Raw genomic sequence first — 22,245 nt, 5'->3', positions numbered from 1 at the left:
CCATAATTTGGGATGCTCTCTGCTTAGAATTTAGGATAAAAGGATCTTTCTATTCAATATTTTGTAACCTAAAAAAAAGGAGGGGCCCATTTGATCTCTTAAAAATGCACGGACTTGACTTCCTACGTTAAGTTAGTTTAGGAAACTAATTCGCAATGCGTCCAACGCCTCAATAGGAAGAGTATCTTCTTACATAATAGGAGCGTCGCGGGACATTGGGGTGGCTCTGTGGCCCCGAGGGGCTGTCACACGCCTGTGCAAGCGGAAACCAGGCAGATCACAGGTTTGTTCTTGTGCCGGCGTCAGACTGACTCGCGCTCCCCGGCCCAGGTGGACTCGTGACCCTGAGCCGGTGGTTCTGAGCGCGCTCAGCAGCGATCGGAGGCCTTCCCCAGGCCCTGGCTGCGGGCTCCGGTTCTGTCCCGTCATTCTGAGCGTGTGCGCTGGCCAGGTGAACGCTTTAGTGGCCAGTTGTCCTGGTCACGGTGACTCCTGCAGCGTGTGAGGCGGGTGCCCTGCCCTCCCAGGCGCTGGCGGTGTGAGCGGCTGGCAGGAGCCGGCCTGGTGCGGCTGAGCACAGCGTGGCTGCAGCGTGGGTCTCAGGGCAGGTTAGTGGGTGTTTCTCAGGCAGCACGGAGACGGTTGGGCGGGTGACCGGCCCTGAGCACAGGAGCTGTTTGAGGTGTTGATGGCTGCGGGTTGAGGGGAGGGATCTCCCCACGGCCAGACCCCCGGGCTCGCTGCAGGGGAGCTCTCTTCTCCCCCTGCTTCACCCAAACCCGAGCCGTAGTGAGCCACGCGTCCCCCGCAGCGCCGAGTGAGATTGCTGGGAGTTTCCTGGTGCGCGGGCTGGAGGACCGGGTGACAGGCTGCTCTCCCTGCAGGCTCCGTGTACGAACCTCTGAAGAGCATCCACCTCCTGCAGCCCGACCATGAGAGCCTGTGGGAGAAGCTGGACCGTTTCTACAGGATCGGTGAGCGGCGCACGTCCGCCGGGGCCAGCGCCTGCTCCCCCGGGGATGCCCTGGACGGCACGCGGGATGCCCCCGCGCTGGGAGGTTGGGCGGTGGTGCTGGGGCGGCTCTGTGCCCGCGGCGTGGGGGGCCGGGGCTGCAGAAGGAGCCAACAGTCACATCCGTCCCTGGAATAATTATAGCGCTGTCACCGGGGTCTTTGGTGTCCCTTCAGCCTTCCGGAACATTCCAGAGGCTTTCCTGGGGCACCTGCCCGGTTTGTGCACGTGCTGGCTGCTCATTCGCTTACGCCTGGCTCCCGGGCAGCCCTGAGCCTCGCGTCACCGTCTCTACCTCATCGAGATACAGACGTGACCTCGGGTCGCTGGTCCTCATGTGGTCCCTGTCCTTGCAGTCAAGGCCACGGTGCTGCTGTACCAGAGCCCCACCACCGGCCTCTTCCCCACCAAGACCTGCAGCGGGGACCGGCACGCCAGGGTGCAGGATAGCCTGTACTGCGCCGCGGCCGCCTGGGCCGTGGCCCTCGCGCACAGGTGAGCGGCGTGCGCCGCCCTCTGGGGAGAGGGCGCTCCCTCAGGACGCCGGGTCAGCTGTGTCTTCCTGTCTGCCTACGGCGTACACGAGACGGTTCAGCGTTTCACAAGCGTAGATTCTCACCTCTGGGTCGGCCATCGGCATAGGTGGTGGCAGAAGGAGCTGCCACGGGGAGGAACTTGAAGAAGATACAGATGGGGGGAGGGAGGGAGAGAAGTCAGGGCCACATGCTGCTGTGCCAGAGTCCTAGTGCCTGCAGCAATACACAGCTGCGTGCAGCCCTGTTAGAAACCAACGGCTTCTCCTCAGACGAGAGCACGAGTCCTAAGATGCATCCGGAATACAGAGGATCCAAAGTAGCTAGAGCACCTTGGAGAAAGTACGGAGAGGGAGGGGTCAGGCTCCCTGATGTCAATACTATAATACAAATCAAAACAAAATAATAGGCAAACGGTATGGTACTAGCATGAAACATATATATGTATATATTTACATATATGCTAATAAAAGGGTAATATGCTGATTAGACCAGGAGCCTGGACATCTTCCTATCGTCCGACTTCCAGACAAAGCCACGGTGGCAGACTGAGGCAGAGGCAGTTTGGGGCGATCAGGGCTGCAGGGGAGCAGTTAGGTGGTGATCAAGACAGTAGGCAGGCAAGTGGTTATGGGCCAGTGGTTCCGGATTGCAAAAGGGATGTCCGACTGCCATGGGATCGGGCCTAAACCGGCAGTCAGACATCCCCCAAGGGGTTCTGGATTGGAGAGGGTGCAGGCTGGGCTGAGGGACCTCTCTGCCCCCCATGCACTAATTTCATGCACTGGGCCTTTAATATATATATATATATATATATATATATATATATATAGAGAGAGAGAGAGAGAGAGAGAGAGAGAGAGATCAATAGAGTTGTATGGAGAGTTCAGAAATCAAGTGGCCATTGCCTAACCTAAAGGGAGTGATATTAAAAACTGCCTCCACCCTGAAACAGTGAGCTTTAAAAATATCTTCTGGTAGATTTTTCCAACATAGAAACATCGCTTAAAATTTGAGCCAAGTCCGTGTGGAAAACACTGTCTGCTATTTTTAAAGCAATTGCCTTCCGTCCTTAAGAGAAGGAGAAATCTGCATAAATTTCATCATGGGATTTTCACATATTTTTCTGGCAGCATTTCTGCATCCGCCGGGAAAACGGAGCTTCACCGTGAGGGACTTAGTGGATGCTGCCGGAACGCGGGATTAGCCAGATAGCTAAATAGGCAATTATCGAAAGCTCTGATCCCTCCCCACATCCCAGTTTCCACCCTCCTCCCCGAGCTATCTCTCCCGCCAGGCGCATCGACGACGACAAGGGGCGGACCCACGAGCTGGAGCACTCGGCCGTGAAGTGCATGCGAGGGATCCTGTACTGCTACATGCGGCAGGCCGATAAGGTGAGGTGCGGCCGGGGCCTCCGCACCCAGGCGGGGCGAACCCACAGCAGCCCCTCCCGGTGGGGGACAGGGGCACTCTCGGAGGGCCAGGCACAGCCCCTGCCTGCCCAGCCACGGCCCCCAAGTTCCGCCATCGAGGAGACCCTCGCGACGGGTGGTTGGGAGTTGCTGTTCAGGCTCCCGCCTGTTTGTATTAATATTTTGCATCTGGTGTCTGCTTGCTGAGGCGTTTCTCAGGAGCATCACAGTGTCCATCTTCTCCCCGGAAACCCTCATGAAAATTCCCTTTGGGCCTGGCCAGGGTGGCTCCGTGGTTGAGCATTGACCTAGGAACCAGGAGGTCACGGTTCAATTCCTAGTCAGGACGCATGCCCAGGTCTTGGGCTCTAGGGGATGTGTAGGAGGCAGCCGATCCATGATTCTCTCGTCATTGATGTTTCTCTCTCTCTCTCTCTCCTTCTCCCTTCCTCTCTGAAATCAATAAGAATACATTTAAAAAAGGAAACAGCAGACTGTGCAGGGTCGTTGTGGAAATTAAAGGAATAACACACACAATAAGGCTGTGTAAATGGCCAAGCACCACACACGTGTAATGAGGTGTTTCCCTCCCTGCCTGGACGCAGGTCTCCCGGGCCCTAATATAATAAGTGTCTGTGAGTGTGTCATGTGTCCCTAAGGCCACCCCAGGCGGATGGCTCACTGCAGAGATGCTCACCGTGATTATACAGGCAGTCCTGCGTGTGCTACATTTTGTATGTTCTTATCATGGGAGTGTTGTATTGCTTTAACTGATGCTCGACGTGGTAAAAAATGGGGGGTTGCACAGCGTACCCGATGGTTACCATTTCTGAGGGCCTGTCGTCTGTGCATTCAGCATCCCCCTCCCGGAGGCAGGTCTCCTTGGGAGCAGACGGGGCTCAGCCAGCATCGCGGACCAGAGGGAGGTGCTGTCACGGCAGGGCTTTTCCCTGTGGCTTGTTGTCTGCTCTTAACGTCCCTTCCTGGCGCTTCACCCTCCCCGCCCGGCTCCTCAGGGCGGTGTCCGGCGAGGGCAGCCCCTCGGGGGTTTTCCTCGGTGCACGGGGTCGGTCACTGAAACCCGTGCGCTGTACGTGTGCGATGGCGTTGGGACTGGGTGTCTGCACACCCCGCACACGGGGCTTACAGCTTTCAGGCATTTTCCTGCTGTGAGCCTTCTTGTCTCACACCGGTCAGAGCTTAGTAGTTACAACGACTTACCTTTTCAGAAAAGCCAAATATTAATAAAATAGAAACAGAGAAAACATTCATCTAGATTTTTAAAAATCTTTTTTACCTGAGGATATTTCCCCATTGATTTTTATTTATTTATTTACTTTAAAAATATGTTTTATTGATATTTTACAGACAGGAAGGGAGAAGGATAGAGAGTTAGAAACATGGATCAGCTGCCTCCTGCACACCCTCTACTGGGGATGTGCCTGCAACCAAGGTACATGCCCTTGACCGGAATCGAACCTGGGACCCTTCAGTCTACAGGGCTACATTCTATCCTCTGAGCTACACCGGTTTTGGCTCCATTGACTTTTAGAGAAGATGGAAGAGAAGGAAGAGAGAGAGAGAGAGAGAGGACGTCGATTTGAGAGACATTGATTGGTTGCCTCCCACGCGCACCCTGACCTGGGCCAGGGACCAAGCCTGCGCCCGAGGTACGTGCCCTTGACTGGGAATCAGATCTGCTATGCTTTGGTCTGCGGGCCAACACTAACCACTGAGCGAGACCAGCTCAGGCTCTAGATTTTCTCAGTCCAGCAAATGTCGTGTCAATCATCCCTTCCTTTTTCTTGCCAGATGTCAGACATCACGAAGCACGAGCTGATTTCTCCTTGATTTTGACTGCTTTCAGGAGTGCTTTTCGTCAGTAATTCACATCCAATTCACCCCATTCCATTCCGACGCTTATAGAGTTTGGGCCCTGCTTTTTCTCTGAAATGTTAAATTACTCGTCCTTTAGCGGCTTTCGGACTGAGAGCGCAGGCACGGAAAGTTCTGTTTGAGCATCGTGAGTCTGTTAGCCGTTGCCCCCCCTCCCCCCCCCTCAACGCGGTGATTGAACGTAAACCTCCCGCCGGGGCCGTGCGTCTCGGAGACAAATGACAGCCGCCCGCCCGGCAGCTGCCTCAGGCACTTTATTAAACAGATCAGACCAGCTCCTTCGGCAGATCCTTATCCAGGAGGCAGGATGGGCTTTGTTTTACTGTCACCGGGGTTTAACCTTTGCTCCCAGAGCCATGTTTGAGATGATAACCATGGTGTGTGGAAGGGGTGACCACACGGTGTCTGTCTGTGTGGTCCCAGGCCACCAGCAGTTAGGGTCTGAATAATGTTGTTTTTTTTTTAAAAAAAAATGTGTTTATATTGATTTCAGAGAGGAAGAGACAGGGAGAGAGAGAGAGAAACATCCGTGATGAGAGAGCATCATGGGCCCGCTGCCTCCTGCACGCCCCCCACTGGGGATGGAGCCCACAGCCCGGCCTGTGCCCTGACCGGGAATCGAACTGTGACGTCCTGGTTCTAGGTCGACGCTCAGCCTCTGAGCCTCACCGGCCAGGCTCTCTCACGTCTCTTCAGTTGCTTTTCCACTGAGTCACGTGCCATCCGTGCATCCTCCGCGCCTGTCCCAGGGTGCTTCTGGGGACCCGCCCCGCAGCTGGCATTCAGTTGGCACCCGTCAGTGTTTGCCAAGTTGACTTGGATAGGAGGAGACGAGGGGAAGGGTTTTGTTCTCCTTGGAGCGGGCCTGCGGGCGCATTTAGTGTTTCCTTGGTGTTCCGAACCGTTAGCGTGGATGTCAATGAGCAAGGGAAGGCGTGGCCTGTTCCCTGGAGCTGTTGCCTGAGAGAGGGGAGTGGGTGGGAGGGAAGGAGCCAGGCGGACAGGAGCCCGAGCTGCGTTCATGTCCTCGGAGAAGGAAGCAGCATTTCCGTTTGGGCTCTCGCTGAATTGGCCCACGGCCCCCAGCGCGCTGTCACCGAGTGTCACGTAAGCAGCAGCTCTGCCCACAAGGGAAGCCGCTACTGGACTCTGACTGAGACGCAGGGCTCTCAGAAGTCAGTGGTAGGACATTGGCGAGCTCCCTGCTACCTCGCTGCTGGGTTTATAAGTCCCACCAGGTGTCCGCGGCCGGGAACGCCGGCCAGGCAGCAGCCATGCTTCTGCCTGTTGTGTTTCTTCAGAAAAAGTCACGTCTCTGCCTTGTCCCGCCCTCTGCCTACAAGCGGTAGCTTTCCTCAGCCGAACCTGTCGCGAGAGATGGCTCAGGGTCTGTGAGGAGCTGCAGCTCGGCCCGGACGTGCACGGCCAGCGCTGTGTGCACGTCGCGTGTCGTTCCAGGTCCAGCAGTTCAAGCAGGACCCGCGCCCGGCCACCTGCCTGCACTCCGTGTTCGACGTGCGCACCGGGGACGAGGTCCTGTCCTACGGGGAGTACGGGCACCTGCAGGTGAGCACACGCCTGCCCTGGCGGCCCACCCCGCCCGCACGGAGGGCTCCCGGCCTCGCCGAGGTCCACAGTGACCTCATGGGTGTTCACGGGTGAAGGCAGCAGCCATGACGAGGGGGGCCGGGAGCCGCCGGGGCCGAGTGAGTCATGGTGGCTGAATGTCGAGTCTAGCCGACTCCTTGGCCCACAGGCTAGAGGGCGGCTGGGAAGGCTGTGATGTCAGGACCGTCCAAAGGACGTTTTCACCGATCTCAGAGAGGAGGGGAGAGGGGGAGAGGCAGGAACATCCATGATGAGGGAGATTCATTGATCGGCCGCCTCCTGCCCTCCCACCGCCCACTGGGGGTTGTCGAGCAGGCAGCCTGGGCAAGTGCCCCGACCAGGAGTGGAACCGTGACCTGCTGGTTCATAGGTCGACGCTCAACCCCTGAGCCACGTCAGCCGGGCACATCTTACAGCTTTTTCGTGACAAAAGCTTGTACTTGTCATCGAACTTGAAAGAGTTTCGACGCTTAGGAACCAGCGAGTAAGACTGTCGGCAGGCCGTCACGGCCGATCAGAAGCTCCCGTCCCACAACAGCTCGTTTTTAATGTGCCAGCTTCCCACAGAGCGAGAGCATTCGCCCAGTGACCCTCCGGAGGCTCCGGAGCCTGTGCGCTCGTCTGCGTAACGTATTAACTCCGGGCCGGGCTGAGGACCCCTGCAGGGTTTTATGCTCTGCCTGCCCAGCTCCCGCGGCTCCCAGCTGGACTCCCGATGCCTGCCCCAGGACACAGATCCATACCCGGCATCCTTAGCGCTTCCTTCCTCCCCTCCTGCCGCCCTCCGGCTGCAGGGCAGGGTGCAGATTGCCCATTATCTGGTGCTAAAATAAGATCTTCTCCTTATAGTTCCTCTCTTCCCAACCATCAGAAAAGCCTCGCTCTCGTGTGACTCCTCCAAGCACGGTGCGGTGTCCCCATTTCTGGGCAGCGCCAACTCCTATACTTACCTGTGACCCCGAGTCCATGGGACGCAGTTATATGCCCGTGTTGTTGCTCAGCCTTCTCCCAGGCCAGCAGTCTGCAAACTCATCCGTCCACAGAGCCAAATATCAACAGCACAGCGACGGACATTTCTTTGGAGAGCCACATTTTTTAAACTTAAACTTCTTATAGCTCCATTTCTTTAACATAGACTCGCCCAGGCCATGGTATTCTGTGGAAGAGCCACACTCCAGGGGCCAAAGAGCCGCATGTGGCTCGTGAGCCGCGGTTTGCCCACCACGGCCCTAGGGCTGACACATAATTGGTTCTAGGCACCTCTTGCTTTGACAGGAGTTTCCTACTTGAAGTAGGGTTTTCAGACGTTCCCAGCTCGTGTATTTTTGTATCCCGGGGCTGAGGCCCGGTGCTGGGCACACAGTAGGTGTTCAATAAATGTACACACGTAGCTTTTAAAGGCTCTGATGGAGCATCCAGTGACTTGGACATGTGCTGCCGATGCTGCCGTGAGTCTGTGTTCTCTGTTGATGGTGGCTGGTGGCATCCCCTTGCACCGGACGCGCATGCGTTCGAGAGGGTCGACATGGCAAAGCTGCCTCTGGGGCAGAACTGTTCCAGCGCAGGCGTGTTCTAGCCCTCGGTTTGAGAACAAGTCTGAAAACACTGCTCTAGATCAGCGTTTTTCAACCGCTGTTCCGCGGCACACTAGTGTGCCGCGAGATGTTGCCTGGTGTGCCGTAGGTGCAGACAAGACAAGAATTTTATAATTTTTCACTATTTTGTTTACTTAATATTTCATAATAAAGTAATTATAAAATACTTTCTTTGTGTTTATTTGATTCCTATTCAAGAGAATTACTTTATATATAGTCAATATAGGCACAGAGTTAAATTTTTTAACATTTTCTAATGGTGGTGTGCCTCGTGATTTTTTTCATGAAACAAGTGTGCCTTTGCCCAAAAAAGGTTGAAAAACACTGCTCTAGATACACCTGCCCCGAGACCCACCTGCGGCCGCTGCCCCGCCCGGTGTGACCCCGCAGCGGACCTGAGGGCGCCGGGGTTTCCTCAGGGGCCAGATCCACAGCTCCTTCCGGTCACGGCAGGAAGGACTCTGCTGAGAGCCGCACGAGAGCGGAGGGCGGGCCCTGTGGCTTTGACCTTTAACTCGGTAACGCGTCTCTGTTGTCTCCCGTAACGCGCACGGTGCTGTGTGTTCCAGATCAACGCCGTGTCCCTCTACCTGCTCTACCTGGTGGAGATGATTTCCTCGGGGCTGCAGATCATCTACAACACCGACGAGGTACGCGCCCTCCAGCTCCTTTAGAAACGTGTTTATTGACTCAGAGAGGGAGGGAGAGAAACGTCAGTGATGAGGGAGTCACGATTGGCTGCCTCCTGCACGCCCCCTACGGCGGATGGAGCCCACAAGCTGGGCCCGTGCCCCGACCGGGAATCGAACCCTGACCTCCTGGCTCATAGGTCGACGCTCAGCTACTGAGCCACACCAGTCAGGCTCCTCATATTCTTTAGCACTGAATTTCATCTCCAAGGACCTCTTTTATCTTACTTCTTAAAACTTGATTTTTGTTTAATAAAAAATGGATTATTCTTCATTTCATATCCTCAGAGATTGGATTTGGGATATCAGATAGAAAAGTCTCGGTGCACAGCACTTTGAAAATGAATAATCATATAGCAAGTTATAAAATTGTTCTCCTATGAAGGCTCTATTTAAGGCGATCTGAAATTGAAGCTTTCAGGATATTTTAGTAACAAAGAAAGTAAAGTAGCATTTGCAGGTTTTCTCTGTTATTATTTGTGGTTTTTGTTTTTTTTTTCTTCATTCCTTTTTGTGACCCGTCCCTTTAAGAGTAGAGAGATGCTTTTGTCATATTGTATTATTTTCATCTGCACAGCCTCTCAGCAGGGTTTCCGGTGTTTTTCAAAGAGAGATACCACACTCTTATTCTTCTCGGGAATTGGAACGGAATGTCCGCCCACACTGCCCAGAGTTGGGGAGCGTTTCTTTCACGGGCAGTAATGCCGGACGCACACAGACACACCTGCGACACGCTTTCAGCTGGGCCCAGCCAGGCACAGGCCCTTATTGAGACGCCACACACAGTGGGAGCACAGGCTCTTATTGAGACGGTACACACAGTGGGAGCACAGGCTCTTTTAAAAAAAATATATTGTATATTGTATTGATTTTGTACAGAGAGGAAGGGAGAGAGATAGTTAGAAACATCTATGAGAAGAGCGTCATCGATCAGCTGCCTCTTGCACACCCCCTACTGGGGATGTGCCTGCAACCAAGGTATATGCTCTTGGCCGGAATCGAACCCAGGACCCTTCAGTCCCCAAGCCGACGCTCTATCCACTGAGCCAAACCAGTTTCGGCGGGAGCACAGACTCTTATTGAGACGGTACAGGCAGTGGGAGCGCAGGCTCTTATTCTTGAGGTGTTAGAATATTAACATCTCACGTGGGCGTTTGCGATCCCAAACGTTACCCGCTGTGAAACGGTGCTTTTTGTCCGTCTTCGTTCCCGAAATGCCCTCACACCCTCCCTGAAGAGGGTGGCGGGGCTGGCGGCGTCAGCTCTCTCTCTGGGCGGAGCAGCGTCAGCTCCCGCTGGAGGCCGAGGCCCTGCGCACGGCGCTCGGTCGTCACGAGCTCGGCGTGTCCGGGCGGGCCGCGTCCCCACGGGCGCCACCGTTCCTGCCGGCGCCTGTGCTCATGTTCCGTTTCCGTCCTCCCAGGTCTCTTTCATCCAGAACCTGGTGTTCTGTGTAGAGAGAGTCTACCGGGTGCCTGACTTCGGGGTCTGGGAGAGAGGCAGCAAGTACAACAACGGCAGCACGGAGCTGCATTCGAGGTAACCGGCTGCTTTCTGAGCGGTTCTCATTCATTTCAATGTGTGAGTCTGAATATGAATCGCAATCCGGGTGTCGGATTGGCGCTGTGCCTGCTATGCTGATGTCCACCTGCTCTCCCCACGTACGCGATGCCGATGAAATTCACTTCAAATGAGAGCTACAGAGCGGCTCCCCGCCCGGCAGCTGCGGGGGGAGCGGCTCCCGGGCCTCCGGTCGGGGCTGGCCGGCCCGGTGCCCTCCTCTGTGCAGGCGGCGCTGCTCTTTGAGAGTCAGGTCCGAGGAACCGCCGAACCCCAGCGCGCACGCGCTGTGTGGTGCTCCCCTCTGCCCTCATGGCCACGCTTCACCCTAACCGGCAGGTCAGACCTTTCGCATCCAGAGGAGCGGTCGGTCGGTCGGTCGGTCGGTCGCTGTTTTCTGGAAGAGGTGCGAGCAGCCCGGAGCGGGGCTGTGAGTCTGAGGCAGCCGCAGTGGCTGCCGATGGCGGTTAATGGTGGATGAATCCCCCCGCTCCGTGGGGTGACGGAAGTGGCCTTAGTGCCCCCTGTGCCTCTCTGACACCAAACGTATGCCCAGGAGGCCAGCTTTTAGCGAGGCTCAGGGCAGGTGGCTGCTCCCCTTCCCGTCCGGTCACCTCCCTATGACGCGGAGCACCTACTGCAGAGACGTCACGTGAACACGCCACGGAGAACGTGGCTCCCAGCCACACGGACCTCAGAACAGGCGCTCAGGCACCTGCAGGGCCTCTGCCCTGGGCATGGCCTCTCCGGGGAGCGGGGAGGGAAGAGGGGGAAAGGGAGGGAGAGGAGGTGGGGAGGGAGGACTGGCTCTGCTGCCGGCTCCCCGCCAGGCTGCTGCTCCGGCCGCTTTGTTCTCTGCCTGGGAGACGGCTGAGCGAGGACAGATCATTAATTTTGCTCAGTATTCATGGCGCGCGCAGTTGCTCTCAGAAGAAAGTTGTAGTAAGTGAAATAGGCTGGATGTGAAGTCTAAATGCTTTAAGGTTGCTATTTATAAGATGACAGTGTCCTATTTTTAATGGAATTCGCGTCTCCCCGTTTCTGAGCACCACTGTCTGCGGCGGAGGAGCACATGGTATCGCAGAGAGAAGCCTGTAGGGCCGGCCGAGGGGCCGGCCGGTCAGTCGTGCTGGGGACACGGACGTGCCTGTGTGTCCGTCCCCGAGCGGGGACTTGGCGGTGCGGCAGCCATGCCCTCTGGACCATGTACGACGCGAGAGAGCTTTTCCGGGCTCGGCTGACATCAGGACAGCTCTTCGGTGTTGTTCTGGACTGACGGTGCCCAGCTGGTGGTGACGGTGCCCAGCCTGGCAGTGACAGTGTCCAGTCTGGCGGTGCCCGGTGCCCAGCCTGGTGGTGACGGTGCCCAGCCTGGCGGTGACGGTGCCCAGCCTGGTGGTGACCAGTGCCCAGCCTGGTGGTGACGGTGCCCAGCCTGGTGGTGACCGGTGCCCAGCCTGGTGATGACGGTGCCCAGCCTGGTGGTGACGGTGCCCAGCCTGGTGGTGACGGGTGCCTAGCTGGTGGTGACGGTGCCCAGCCTGGTGGTGACCGGTGCCTAGCCTGGTGGTGACCGGTGCCCAGCCTGGTGGTGACCGGTGCCCAGCCTGGTGGTGACCGGTGCCCAGCTGGTGGTGACGGTGCCCAGCCGGTGGTGACCGCACCGCTCCTCCCAGCAGTCTCCTCTGAGCTCACCTTCCCTCCTGGGCCAGTGACCGTCAGTGCAGCCTGAGTTCAGGCTACCCCACCGGTCCCATGGCCCCTGTCCACGTCGAGGGGAACTTAGGAACATCCCCTTCCCCAGAGGTCACTGGCGACCAGTGAGGAAGATGAAACAGCGGCCCGCCATTCTGAAGTCTCTCAGCCTCCCTCTCCTCCCGGAAGTCGTTAGAAGTGTTCATGAGGAAACTGGCTCTGAATGTTCATCAGCCGATGGCTCTCGTTTTGTAGCCGACGTGGCAGATGACAGCGTGTTCCTTTCCCTTCCAGCTCGGTGGGCCTAGCAAAAGCGGCTCTGGAAGCAATTAATGGCTTCAACCTCTTCGGCAACCAGGTAAGCACACGCAGCAGCAGCCAGCGCCGACTGTGTTTTTAATTACCTGCTTAATTAATTCGGCCACTCATTCGCCACGTCACTCAGTATCACAGAGCGTCTGAAATTTATGTCGCACGGCCCAGCAGGCTGCCCTGCCTGCAGCTAAATCTTAGTTTCCTGACTAAAGAACATTGCTTAATTTTAAAAACCTTTTAGTGCAGGATTCTCATTACCTTTTATTTTTTTTTAATTTTTTTATTTTGTTTTAAAAAATATATATTTTATTGATTTTATAAAGAGAGGAAGGGAGAGAGATAGAGAGTTAGAAACATCGATGAGAGTCAATCAGCTGCCTCTTGCACACCCCCTACTGGGGATATGCCCACAACCAAGGTACATGCCCTTGACCGGAATCGAACCCGGGACCCTTCAGTCCCCAAGCCGACGCTCCATCCATTGAGCCACACTGGAGGGAGACTGCTCATGTGATGCAGAGCGTTCAGAGAAGGCACAGCCTCCCTCCCTTTGAACAATGTGTCTGAGCCTCTGAGCAGGTGATAATTACTTCCACAGGCACACCCTCCTCAATGATGTTTTTAAAAAGCCGCTTCTGAATGCGAATCACTGCCTGTGGGTGATTGTTACCCTCCCGTAAACCTGGACCACATGCCGAAAGCATGGCCGGTTTTATTTATTTATTTTTTAAAGATTTTTCAATTGATTTTGAGAGAGCAAGGGAGAGGGTGAGAGAGGAAACATCGATGTGAGAATGAATCATGGATTGACTGCCTCCTGCATGCCCCCTTCTGGGGAGGGAGCCCACAGCCCTGGCATGTGCCCTGATGCCTGGGAATCGAACCGGCAACCTTTTGCTGCTCAGAACTATGCCCAGCCACTAGCCACAGCGGGCGGGTAAGCTGGTCTGTGTTTAAGACAGGCTGACCATTAGGGAGTTAATTGCCATAGCATGCAAGTCTGCCTTGAGTTGAAATTTTAAAGGCACAATCTACAGTAAGTAGGCTATTTATAAGTAAGGAAGTGAAATGGTGGATCTGGCTATTCTGGCTGTTGTTTGGCCTGTTTGTCCAGGTCTCTCCCTCCGCCAGCCACTAGGAAGGACGTGCAGGGGAACCGTCTGTCCTCTCACCACATGTCAGCCTTGAGCAGAGGCCAGGCAGCGGGTGGTTTGCTGTCCTCTTAGACCTGACAGTCCAGGTGCCCAGCTTTGTACGCGTCCCCGCTCCTCTCTCGTTCCAGGGCTGCTCGTGGTCGGTCATCTTCGTGGATCTCGATGCTCATAACCGCAACCGGCAGACCCTGTGCTCCCTGCTGCCCCGGGAGTCGAGATCTCACGTGAGCACCTTTCCAGTGGACTCGGCGTCACTGGTGATGTCACCTCGGTTCACTGTCCTTTGCCAGAGGAACCTTCGCAGTTTGCTGGGAGTTCCTTGTGGCTGTTTCTAGAAAACGCCTCAAGTGAGATTAATTATCTAAAAACAACTATGGTATAGAAGAAGTAACTCAAGATTTTAAAAATATATATATATATTTTATTGATTTTGTACAGAGGAAGGGAGAGAGAGAGAGAGTTAGAAACATCGATGAGAGAGAATCATCGGTCAGCTGCCTCTTGCACACCCCCTACTGGGGATGTGCCTGCAACCAAGGTACATGCCCTTGACCGGAATCGAACCCGGGACCCTTCAGTCCCCAAGCCGATGCTCTATCCACTGAGCCAAACCGGTTTCGGCTAACTCAAGATTTTGATAAAAGAAAAGAAAAACCCACACATGCAAGTATCGCCATCTCATTCCTGCACCCCCACACTTTCACCGCAGGTGACACACTCCTGGGTGTCCGCATGGTTCATGTATGTACCCGATATTTTCACTTTACAAAACTGGAAAATATCCCCAGTAATGCCCGTAACGGAGTCCTACGAACGGACAAGCTTCCATATTTAAAAAAATTGTTTCCCCAGCATACATTTTAATGGCTTTATGGCACTCTCCTATTGGTTGGACATTTAGATGGTTTTGTTTTTCCTGATTATAAAAGATTGTTATGACAAGCTACGTTGTGAGGACTAATTAATGGTGTTACGTTTTCACACTCTGCCTTAAGTAAGACCTTCCCGCCGAGCTCAGTGCTGGGCCCTGAGAAGACTTCCTCCCGGATAGGATCTGTCTCCTCCGAGGCGCACAGCCCAGGCCGCGTGGCCGTCCAGTCCCCGGGGCACTGCCGTCCCATTGGTGCCGGGCCCCTGCCGACTCCCCCGCCCCGGGTCTGGGGGGGCCGTGGATCACGTCGCCCCCTCGTCTCGCTCCCCAGAACACGGACGCCGCCCTGCTCCCCTGCATCAGCTACCCTGCCTTCGCGCTGGATGACGAGGCTCTGTTCGGCCAGACCCTCGACAAGGTGGTCCGGAAGCTGAAGGGGAAATACGGCTTCAAGCGTTTCCTGCGAGACGGGTACCGGACAGCCCTGGAGGACCCTCACCGGCGCTACTACAAGCCGGCCGAGATTAAGGTGCCCGGGGATCCCCCTCCGCTGCCTGCGGGCCGGGAGTGCCGCCCGGCTTGAATCGGGCGCGGCGCTTACCAGTGGGCTAGACAGTGAGCCTCCTCGTATGTCATGTACGCCATTGTGATGAGGAAGTTAGTCCCCGGGGTGCCGCTCGCACAGGCAGCCGGTGCTGGTAAGGCGCCCTGTCCCTCGCTGGAGAGACCTGCCAGGCCTCCTGTGTGCCCCCTTCTCTGAGCCCTCCCCTGGCCCTGGCAGACCCGGGGGGTTCGTTTCTGTTCCGGACGCTCATGGGCGGACATCTGGGCCCTGAGGGAGCGGCTGCCTGTGCTCTCAGCCCTGGGCCAGCTGGCGCCGGGCATGGGTGTGTTCAGTCCCCGTGGACTGTCACGGAGCAGGCACGCTGAGCGGTGACAAAGCACAGGCTCTGGGAATGAGTCAGAGAGTTTAAACAACAATGGCGACACTGCTCAGTGTGCCTTCTCCATGAATGCTCACACCAGCCCGCTTGGTTACACCATCAGTCACTCCTTTGTACCTCCCGCTGTGACTGTGACTGATGCATTGCCCTGGCACTGTGCTGGTCCCAGCTAATTGTTCATGAAATCGTCTGCGTTTTACTTTCTGTTCCAGCTGTTCGATGGCATCGAGTGTGAATTCCCCCTGTTCTTCCTGTACATGATCATCGACGGTGAGTGCGGCTCCCGGCGGCCGCCGCGGGCGGGCTGGTTAGGGAGGGGTCAGTGGGAGATGCCACCGCTTCCTGCCGCTCCCCCGGTGCCTCTGCCACTCGCCTCGGCACACCACGCTCTCCTGCTTCCCTGTGGAGGATTAAATCGCTGAGAGAATTAGAACCGTACTGTGAATTATTTTATTGTTTTCTAAAATATATTTTTATTGATTTCAGAGGGGAAGGGAGAGCGAGAGAGATAGAAACATAAATGATCCCACACTGGGACCGAGCCCGCAAGCCGGGCATGTGTCCTGACCGGGAATCGAACCACCACCTCCTGGTTCATAGGTCGATGCTCAACCGCTGAGCCACACCGGCCAGGCTGAATTATTTTTAAAATGATACAGCTCTATTTTCATATTTATAAAGAAGGAAGTTTCATGCGTAGAAACCATGAATGCCATAATCTGCGACACTGAATATCTATAAAATTTATACTGAGAATCGAGAAATTTCAATTAATATTCAGTTTTCAATTCTAAATACTAACATGACCTTCTAAATTGATTTCCTGGAAGAACGTCACACACATTTTCATTGCCTGTTTTTAAGTGTTATGTTTATCGTTCACCCGGATAATCACCCCCGCGGTCCTAGGGGCGATGGCTTCCTGCGGGGCCGTGTGCTCGCGGAGGGGCTGCTGAGGGCGCGCTGTCTTCCAGGGGTGTTCCGCGGCCACGCCGCGCAGGTGAAGGAGTACCAGGACCTGCTGGCGCCCGTGCTGCACCGGACGGCCGAAGGTAGGCCCCGGCCGGCCCCGGAGCTCAATGCAGTGACTCCTCTTCCATAGAGCGGCCGTCAAACCGAGAGACACGAGGGGCCAGGGATGGATTGGGAGGAACAGCCTATTTGTCCTCACAAGTGTGTCTCCTGCACGGAGTTGGTTTGGCGCGGCCAGGACTGGCATGTAGGTGGTCATGGCTGCAGCCGCTGCAGGACGCCGGCCGGGCGGCGGGCCCTCCTCTGCCAGCTCTGCGGCTCCTTCTCTGAGCCGGCCTGGCAGGAAGGACTGGCTTTTCATCCTCACCGGAGGGTGTTTTCCCGTTGGTGTTCAGAGAGAGTGAAGTGGGGAGAGAAGCACGGATGTGAGAGATACATTGATCGGTTGCCTCCCACACCCCCCTTACCGGGCTGGGATGGATCCTGAAGCCGAGGTGCCTGCCTTTGACTGGCAGGGGAAGCGAGCCTGCGCCCCTCAGTGTGGGCGCGCTCTCACCACCCAGCCCCAGCCAGGGCGGAAGTGACCGACGGACATCAGGGCCCGGGAGCCGGGAGCTAAGGCGAGTCCGCCTGCAGAGGCCCCGGAGGCCGCGGCGCTGCCATGCCAGGTGGCTCTGGCTCCTCCCGGGGTCGCCTCTGACGCCTTCCTGGCGTTCTGTCGGATGTCTGCTCAGGTGCCCCCTCTGAGGCGGACTTCACATCTTGGAAATGATCGCAGGCCCGTGCTCTGAGCAGCGTGCTGGCTCCCATTAGGGGCGGCAGGGCCAGGAAAGAGCGGACTGAGTCTTCGGTGTGAGCACGAGATCACTCTCCCAGGATTTCAGAGGAGGGGTTCTGGCCGGGCAGCAGGGCCAGGGGGACCAGGGGGACCAGGGGGCTCAGGGGGCTCAGCGGGGCTCAGGGGGACCAGGGGGACCAGGGGGCTCAGGGGGCTCAGGGGGACCAGGGGGACCAGGGGGCTCAGCGGGGCTCAGCGGGGCTCAGGGGGACCAGGGGGACCAGGGGGACCAGGGGGCTCGGGGGGGCTCAGGGGGACCAGGGGGACCAGGGGGACCAGGGGGCTCAGCGGGGCTCAGGGGGACCAGGGGGACCAGGGGGCTCGGGGGGGCTCAGGGGGCTCAGGGGGCTCATCGGCGAGCGCTGACCCGGGAGCCGGCGTATCACAGGGGGTCAGACAGACACCAGGCCCGCCTGCGCAGGAGGACGGGGTTAGGGAAACCTGTGCGATTCTGTCAGGAGACGGGGTTTCCCACGGGCTGACATGCAAAGACGCAGAATGCCGTCCCCCTGTGTAGCACCCACAGCCCCATCTTCCCACGGCCACGTGTGGTTCCCCCGGGAGCGTCCTCACCCGGGGGGAGCAGGAGGGCCGTGCTCTCTCCAGAGGTGCGGACTGGAAACGGGATTTCTCTGCGCTCGGCCGGGGCCGCGGCAGGGCGTGCTAGTGGAAGTGTGACCTGCGGTCAGATTGGGGTTCTCAGGTCCCCCGCCCCCCTCCCCCCCGCTGTGTCTGAAAGGAGCCCCTAGCCGGTTTCCTGGAGCCCCCGACCCGCTACGTCCCGCACACTCCCGTCTCTCTGCCTCCTCCGCACACTCCCGTCTCTCTGCCGCCTCATCCCCGCGCTCCTGGCGGGCAGCGGGGCGGGGAGGCTGAGGTGCTGTGCCCCTCACCCAGGCTACCCCGTGGTCCCCAAGTACTACTACGTGCCGGCCGACTTCGTGGAGCTGGAGAAGCGGAGCCCCGGCAGCCAGAAGCGGTTTCCCAGCAACTGCGGCCGGGACGGGAAGCTGTTCCTCTGGGGCCAGGCCCTGTACATCATCGCCAAGCTGCTGAGTGAGTGGGGCCGCGGGCGGGCCCCGGGTTCAAGCCCGTACCCGTGCGTGGCTTTGCGGCCGTTTTCCCCGATGTCCTGGTGTCGGTGCGGGGAGGGGGTCCGGGGAGTTTCTCCGTGCGCACAGGCGTCTGGATGTGGCGGGCAGCAGAGGCGAGTGCCCGCGGGGATGTGCATGAGCAGCAAGCCTGGCCACAGGTGCAGCTGAGAGAGAGAGAGAGAGAGAGAGAGAGAGAGAGAGAGGGAGAGAGAGAAAGAAGAAGAAGAAGAAGAAGAAGAAGAGAGAGAGAGCGAGGGAGGGAGAGAGAAAGAGAGAGAGAGGGAGAGAGAGAAAGAAGAAGAAGAAGAAGAAGAGAGAGAGAGAGGGAGACCCGCCGGGACACAGTGCTCTCAGAGGCCTCAGCTGCCTGTCGGGGGGGTGTGGGGTTGGGGGGGGGAGAGAGAGAGAGAGAGAGAGAGAGAGGGAGGGAGACCCGCCGGGACACAGTGCTCTCAGAGGCCTCAGCTGCCTGTCGGGGGGGGGGGTGGTGTGGGTGGTGGGGGGAGAGAGAGAGAGAGAGAGAGAGAGGGAGAGAGAGAGAGAGAGAGAGGGAGGGAGACCCGCCGGGACACAGTGCTCTCAGAGGCCTCAGCTGCCTGTCGGGGGGGGGGGTGTGGGGTGTGGGGGGGAGAGAGAGAGGGAGAGAGAGAGAGAGAGAGAGGGAGAGAGAGAGAGAGAGAGAGAGAGAGGGAGACCCGCCGGACACAGTGCTCTCAGAGGCCTCAGCTGCCTGTCGGGGGGGGGGGGGGTGGTTGTGGGGGGAGGAGAGAGAAGAGAGAGAGAGGAGAGAGAGAGAGAGAGAGAGGGAGAGACCGCCGGACACAGTGCTCTCAGAGGCCTCAGCTGCCTGTCGGGTGGGGGTGTGGGGGGGGGGGGGGGGGGAGGAGAGGAGAGAGAGAGAGAGAGAGGAGAGACCCGCCGGGACACAGTGCTCTCAGAGGCCTCGGCTGCCTGTCCTATCGTGCCCATGCTAGTGGACTCGCACTTACGCTTGCCAAGGGCATAGCGTCTTAACCCACCTGCGGTCCTTCTCAGCTAACAGAATAAGATGGAGCTGCGTTTCCGTGCCGGCGGCGAACATTAATTATGTAACAGGCTGATGGTCCTGGGAGTTCCCACATCCCAACGATCAGACAGACGAGCCCGGGAAATAATTTGCTGCTATTTAGAATATCAGAGCACTAATCACCCCGCCTCACGAGCTCAACTGCTACTTAAATGGAAACGACAGGTCGATATTTGCCGTAACGAACCTGTGTTGCTTCCACTTAAATCTTGCAAAACTATGCAAAAGCACGTGAGAGAAGGTTCTGGCCTGCGCTCCCTGGTCTGGGCAGGACACTACCACCCAGTAGGTCTGACGTATCTGTGGACGGCCTCCTCCTGCGTCTGCCCCACTCGGCGTGCGGGGAAAGTCGTTGTTCTTAAAGGGCAAGGCCCCGGAGAGAGCCTGCTGTGTGAGGCGGAGTGCGGCCCTCCCCAGCGTGGGTGCCAGTTGCTTGGCCACATGGGGCCTCCGTTTCGTGGCCTGCGAAGGAGGAGGGTGCTGTGAGGAGGAATGCCTGGCTGCATGGCCGCCGCCGCTCCTCCCTCCCCTCGCTCCTCAGTTATCAGCATCACCCTCGCTGTTAGAGACCTCTCCGATGCGCCTAGAGACCCGTGGCGATCTGGGCAAAGGGCAGCGTTGCCACGTGCCCAGGCGTGGCTCAGCTTAGAGATCCCGTGAGAAACGCTCCCCCAGCCGCCCGCGTCTCTGTGGCAGACTCTCCCGCCCTGTGTTCCAGACCTGGCCGCTGCAGATGCGGTACTCACGCGGCCCAGGAAAAGGGAGGACGTCCTATAAAAGTAGGCGTTCTACAGGGCGCGTCTACACAGGAAGCCAGCAGGCCGTTGATTTTACGTGATTGCATAGAACTGAAGGTCGGGAGAATGAGCGTGTTGTAGCTTCCTGCAGTGAGGGTGAGCAGAGGAGGCGGGGCTAGCCTGACCCCCGTGGCTCAGTGGCTGAGCATCGACCTCTGAACCAGCTGATCTGATTCCTGGTCAGGCGTACGTTATGTCTAGGTTGCAGGCTCAGGCCCCAATAGGGGGCGTGCAGGAGGCAGCCGAGCAATGATTCTCTCTCATCATTGATGTTTCTGTCTCTCCCTCTCCCTTAGTCCCAGAAATCAAGAAGAATATATTAAAAAAGAAGAAGTAGGGACTTTATGTTATTCAATTAACTTTCACTTGTCTGAGCCAAACACAAGATAACTATGGCTAAGATAACTGGCCATTTGGAAATTGGGTTGTTTGTCTTTTTATTGCTGAGTTGTAAGAGTTCTTTATGGATCCAAGGTACAAGTCCCTACAAGATGCATGGCGTTCACATTTTTCCTCCTGTTTTGTGGGCTGTCAGTTTGACTTTCTTGATGGTATCCTTTGAGAAACAAAGATTATAATGCAACCAAATCCAATTTACCTCGTTTTTTCTTCTGTTACTTGATGTTTGGTGACGTGGTTTTATCTAACTTGAAGTCACAAAGATTTCCTCCCGTTGGCAGTGTTCTGTGGATGCCGGTCAGGTTTTGCTGGGGTTGGGGTTGTGCAGTGCATCTTGGGTAACGCCTTCCTTCTCCCCCAGCGGATGAGCTGATCAGTCCTCAGGACATCGATCCCATCCAGCGCTACGTCCCGATCCAGAGCCAGCGGAACGTGAGCATGAGGTTTTCCAACCAGGTAAGAGCCGGCTGTTCCCCAGCTCGGCTCCTGCGCAGACATTGGCAGCCTAGCTGACGGAGAAAGGTTACTCCACATGCGGTTTTTATACCTCCGTCCGAGGCAAGGCTTCTCCCTCTTCTGGGCAGTTAGCATTTGCCTGTTTGTATGTCAGCTATACTTCAATTTGATTGATTGATTGACTTTATTTTTTAAATCCTCACCCTCGGATATGCTCAGAGAGAGGAAGGGAAGAAGGCAGGGAGGGTGGGGGGGGGAGAGAGAGAGAGAGAGAGACATCGATGTGAGAGAGACACATCGACCTGTTGCCTTCTGTACATGCCTTGACCGGGAATTGAACCAGCAGCCTTTTGGTGCACAGGACAGTGGTCAGCTCACTGAGCCACACGGGCAGGGACTGTACTTTAACTTTAAAAATGACTTTGGGTCCAGGGCTGCCTGTGAAGGTGGCAGTGTGAGCCAGAGGTGCCAGCGAGATGTCTTCCGGTAAACGTCCTCCTCGCGGGGGTATGTCGAAGGTTTGAGAAGATGCAGGGTGAATGGGGGGATGAAACCCAGGACCCTTTGGGCCACACTGAAACCACTGAGCCAGACTGCTTGGGCAGTGCTGCTCCTTTTAGTTTAAAAAAACATGCATGTGTGCACACCCACCCACCCACACACACACACACACACACACACTGACTCACTCGGGGCCTGGTCTGCCCCTGGGCCAGGGCTGCCCCCGCCGCCGCTGTGTGCAGCTCCCGCATCTGCCACATGGTCTCGGGTGACTTGTGAATCTGGCACTGCGGTCACGGGCCCCCAGGACCTGGTCACCGTCGCCCGGAGCGATGGCGTGGCCGGTGCCGGAGCCGGGCTGCGGAGTGACGGGCGGGGTGGCGGAGCGCGGGCTCCTGGGAGAGTTGGCCGCCGGCAGAGGGGCAGCCTCTCCTCGGCCGATTCCTCGGCGGCTCCCACAGCACGGGCTCCCGGCGCCCGCTGCTCTGGTCTCAGAGCTGCTCTCGGTGTTAAAGGTCCGTCAGGAACGTTGCGTGAGGCTCCACTCTGTTTGGTTCTCTGCATTCTAATGCCCTCGGGCAGTTTAGAGGCCCCTCCTGTTCCGTGGGGCCTGTGTGTCGGGGCCCAGGGGCAGCGGGAGCAGGGGCGGCAGGCAGGCAGCTGGGCCGTCCTCTCTGAACGGAGACGGTTCCGCCGCCGCCGGACGCCACAGGCGCCCCCCCCCCCTCAGCCTCCCTCTCTGCGCAGGGCCCCCTGGAGAACGACCTGGTGGTCCACGTGGCGCTCATCGCGGAGAGCCAGCGGTACGGGCGTGGGGGCGCCGTGGGGCCGGGCG

General features: G+C 57.2%; 1 protein-coding gene across 3 annotated transcripts in view; it reads left to right on the top strand.

Moving 5' to 3' along the window:
* The window catches only part of PHKB (phosphorylase kinase regulatory subunit beta), a 46,181-nt gene that overhangs the window by 8,327 nt on the left and 15,609 nt on the right, over nucleotides 1-22,245 (top strand). For all 3 annotated transcript variants that reach the window (XM_036440655.2, XM_036440656.2, XM_036440652.2), the window contains 14 exons: nucleotides 885-974; nucleotides 1,369-1,507; nucleotides 2,843-2,942; nucleotides 6,315-6,422; nucleotides 8,629-8,709; nucleotides 10,172-10,287; nucleotides 12,298-12,361; nucleotides 13,601-13,696; nucleotides 14,675-14,872; nucleotides 15,500-15,557; nucleotides 16,262-16,339; nucleotides 17,995-18,153; nucleotides 20,815-20,909; nucleotides 22,158-22,213. In XM_036440655.2, coding sequence (XP_036296548.1) covers nucleotides 885-974; nucleotides 1,369-1,507; nucleotides 2,843-2,942; nucleotides 6,315-6,422; nucleotides 8,629-8,709; nucleotides 10,172-10,287; nucleotides 12,298-12,361; nucleotides 13,601-13,696; nucleotides 14,675-14,872; nucleotides 15,500-15,557; nucleotides 16,262-16,339; nucleotides 17,995-18,153; nucleotides 20,815-20,909; nucleotides 22,158-22,213 — 1,438 coding nt within the window. The remainder of the gene's footprint in view (nucleotides 1-884; nucleotides 975-1,368; nucleotides 1,508-2,842; nucleotides 2,943-6,314; nucleotides 6,423-8,628; nucleotides 8,710-10,171; nucleotides 10,288-12,297; nucleotides 12,362-13,600; nucleotides 13,697-14,674; nucleotides 14,873-15,499; nucleotides 15,558-16,261; nucleotides 16,340-17,994; nucleotides 18,154-20,814; nucleotides 20,910-22,157; nucleotides 22,214-22,245) is intronic.

The sequence above is a fragment of the Pipistrellus kuhlii genome, unplaced genomic scaffold (genome assembly GCF_014108245.1).
Source record: "Pipistrellus kuhlii isolate mPipKuh1 unplaced genomic scaffold, mPipKuh1.p scaffold_m20_p_17, whole genome shotgun sequence".
In the NCBI taxonomy this organism is placed as follows: Eukaryota; Metazoa; Chordata; class Mammalia; order Chiroptera; family Vespertilionidae; genus Pipistrellus; species Pipistrellus kuhlii.
This window is presented reverse-complemented; position numbering and strand designations above follow the sequence as displayed.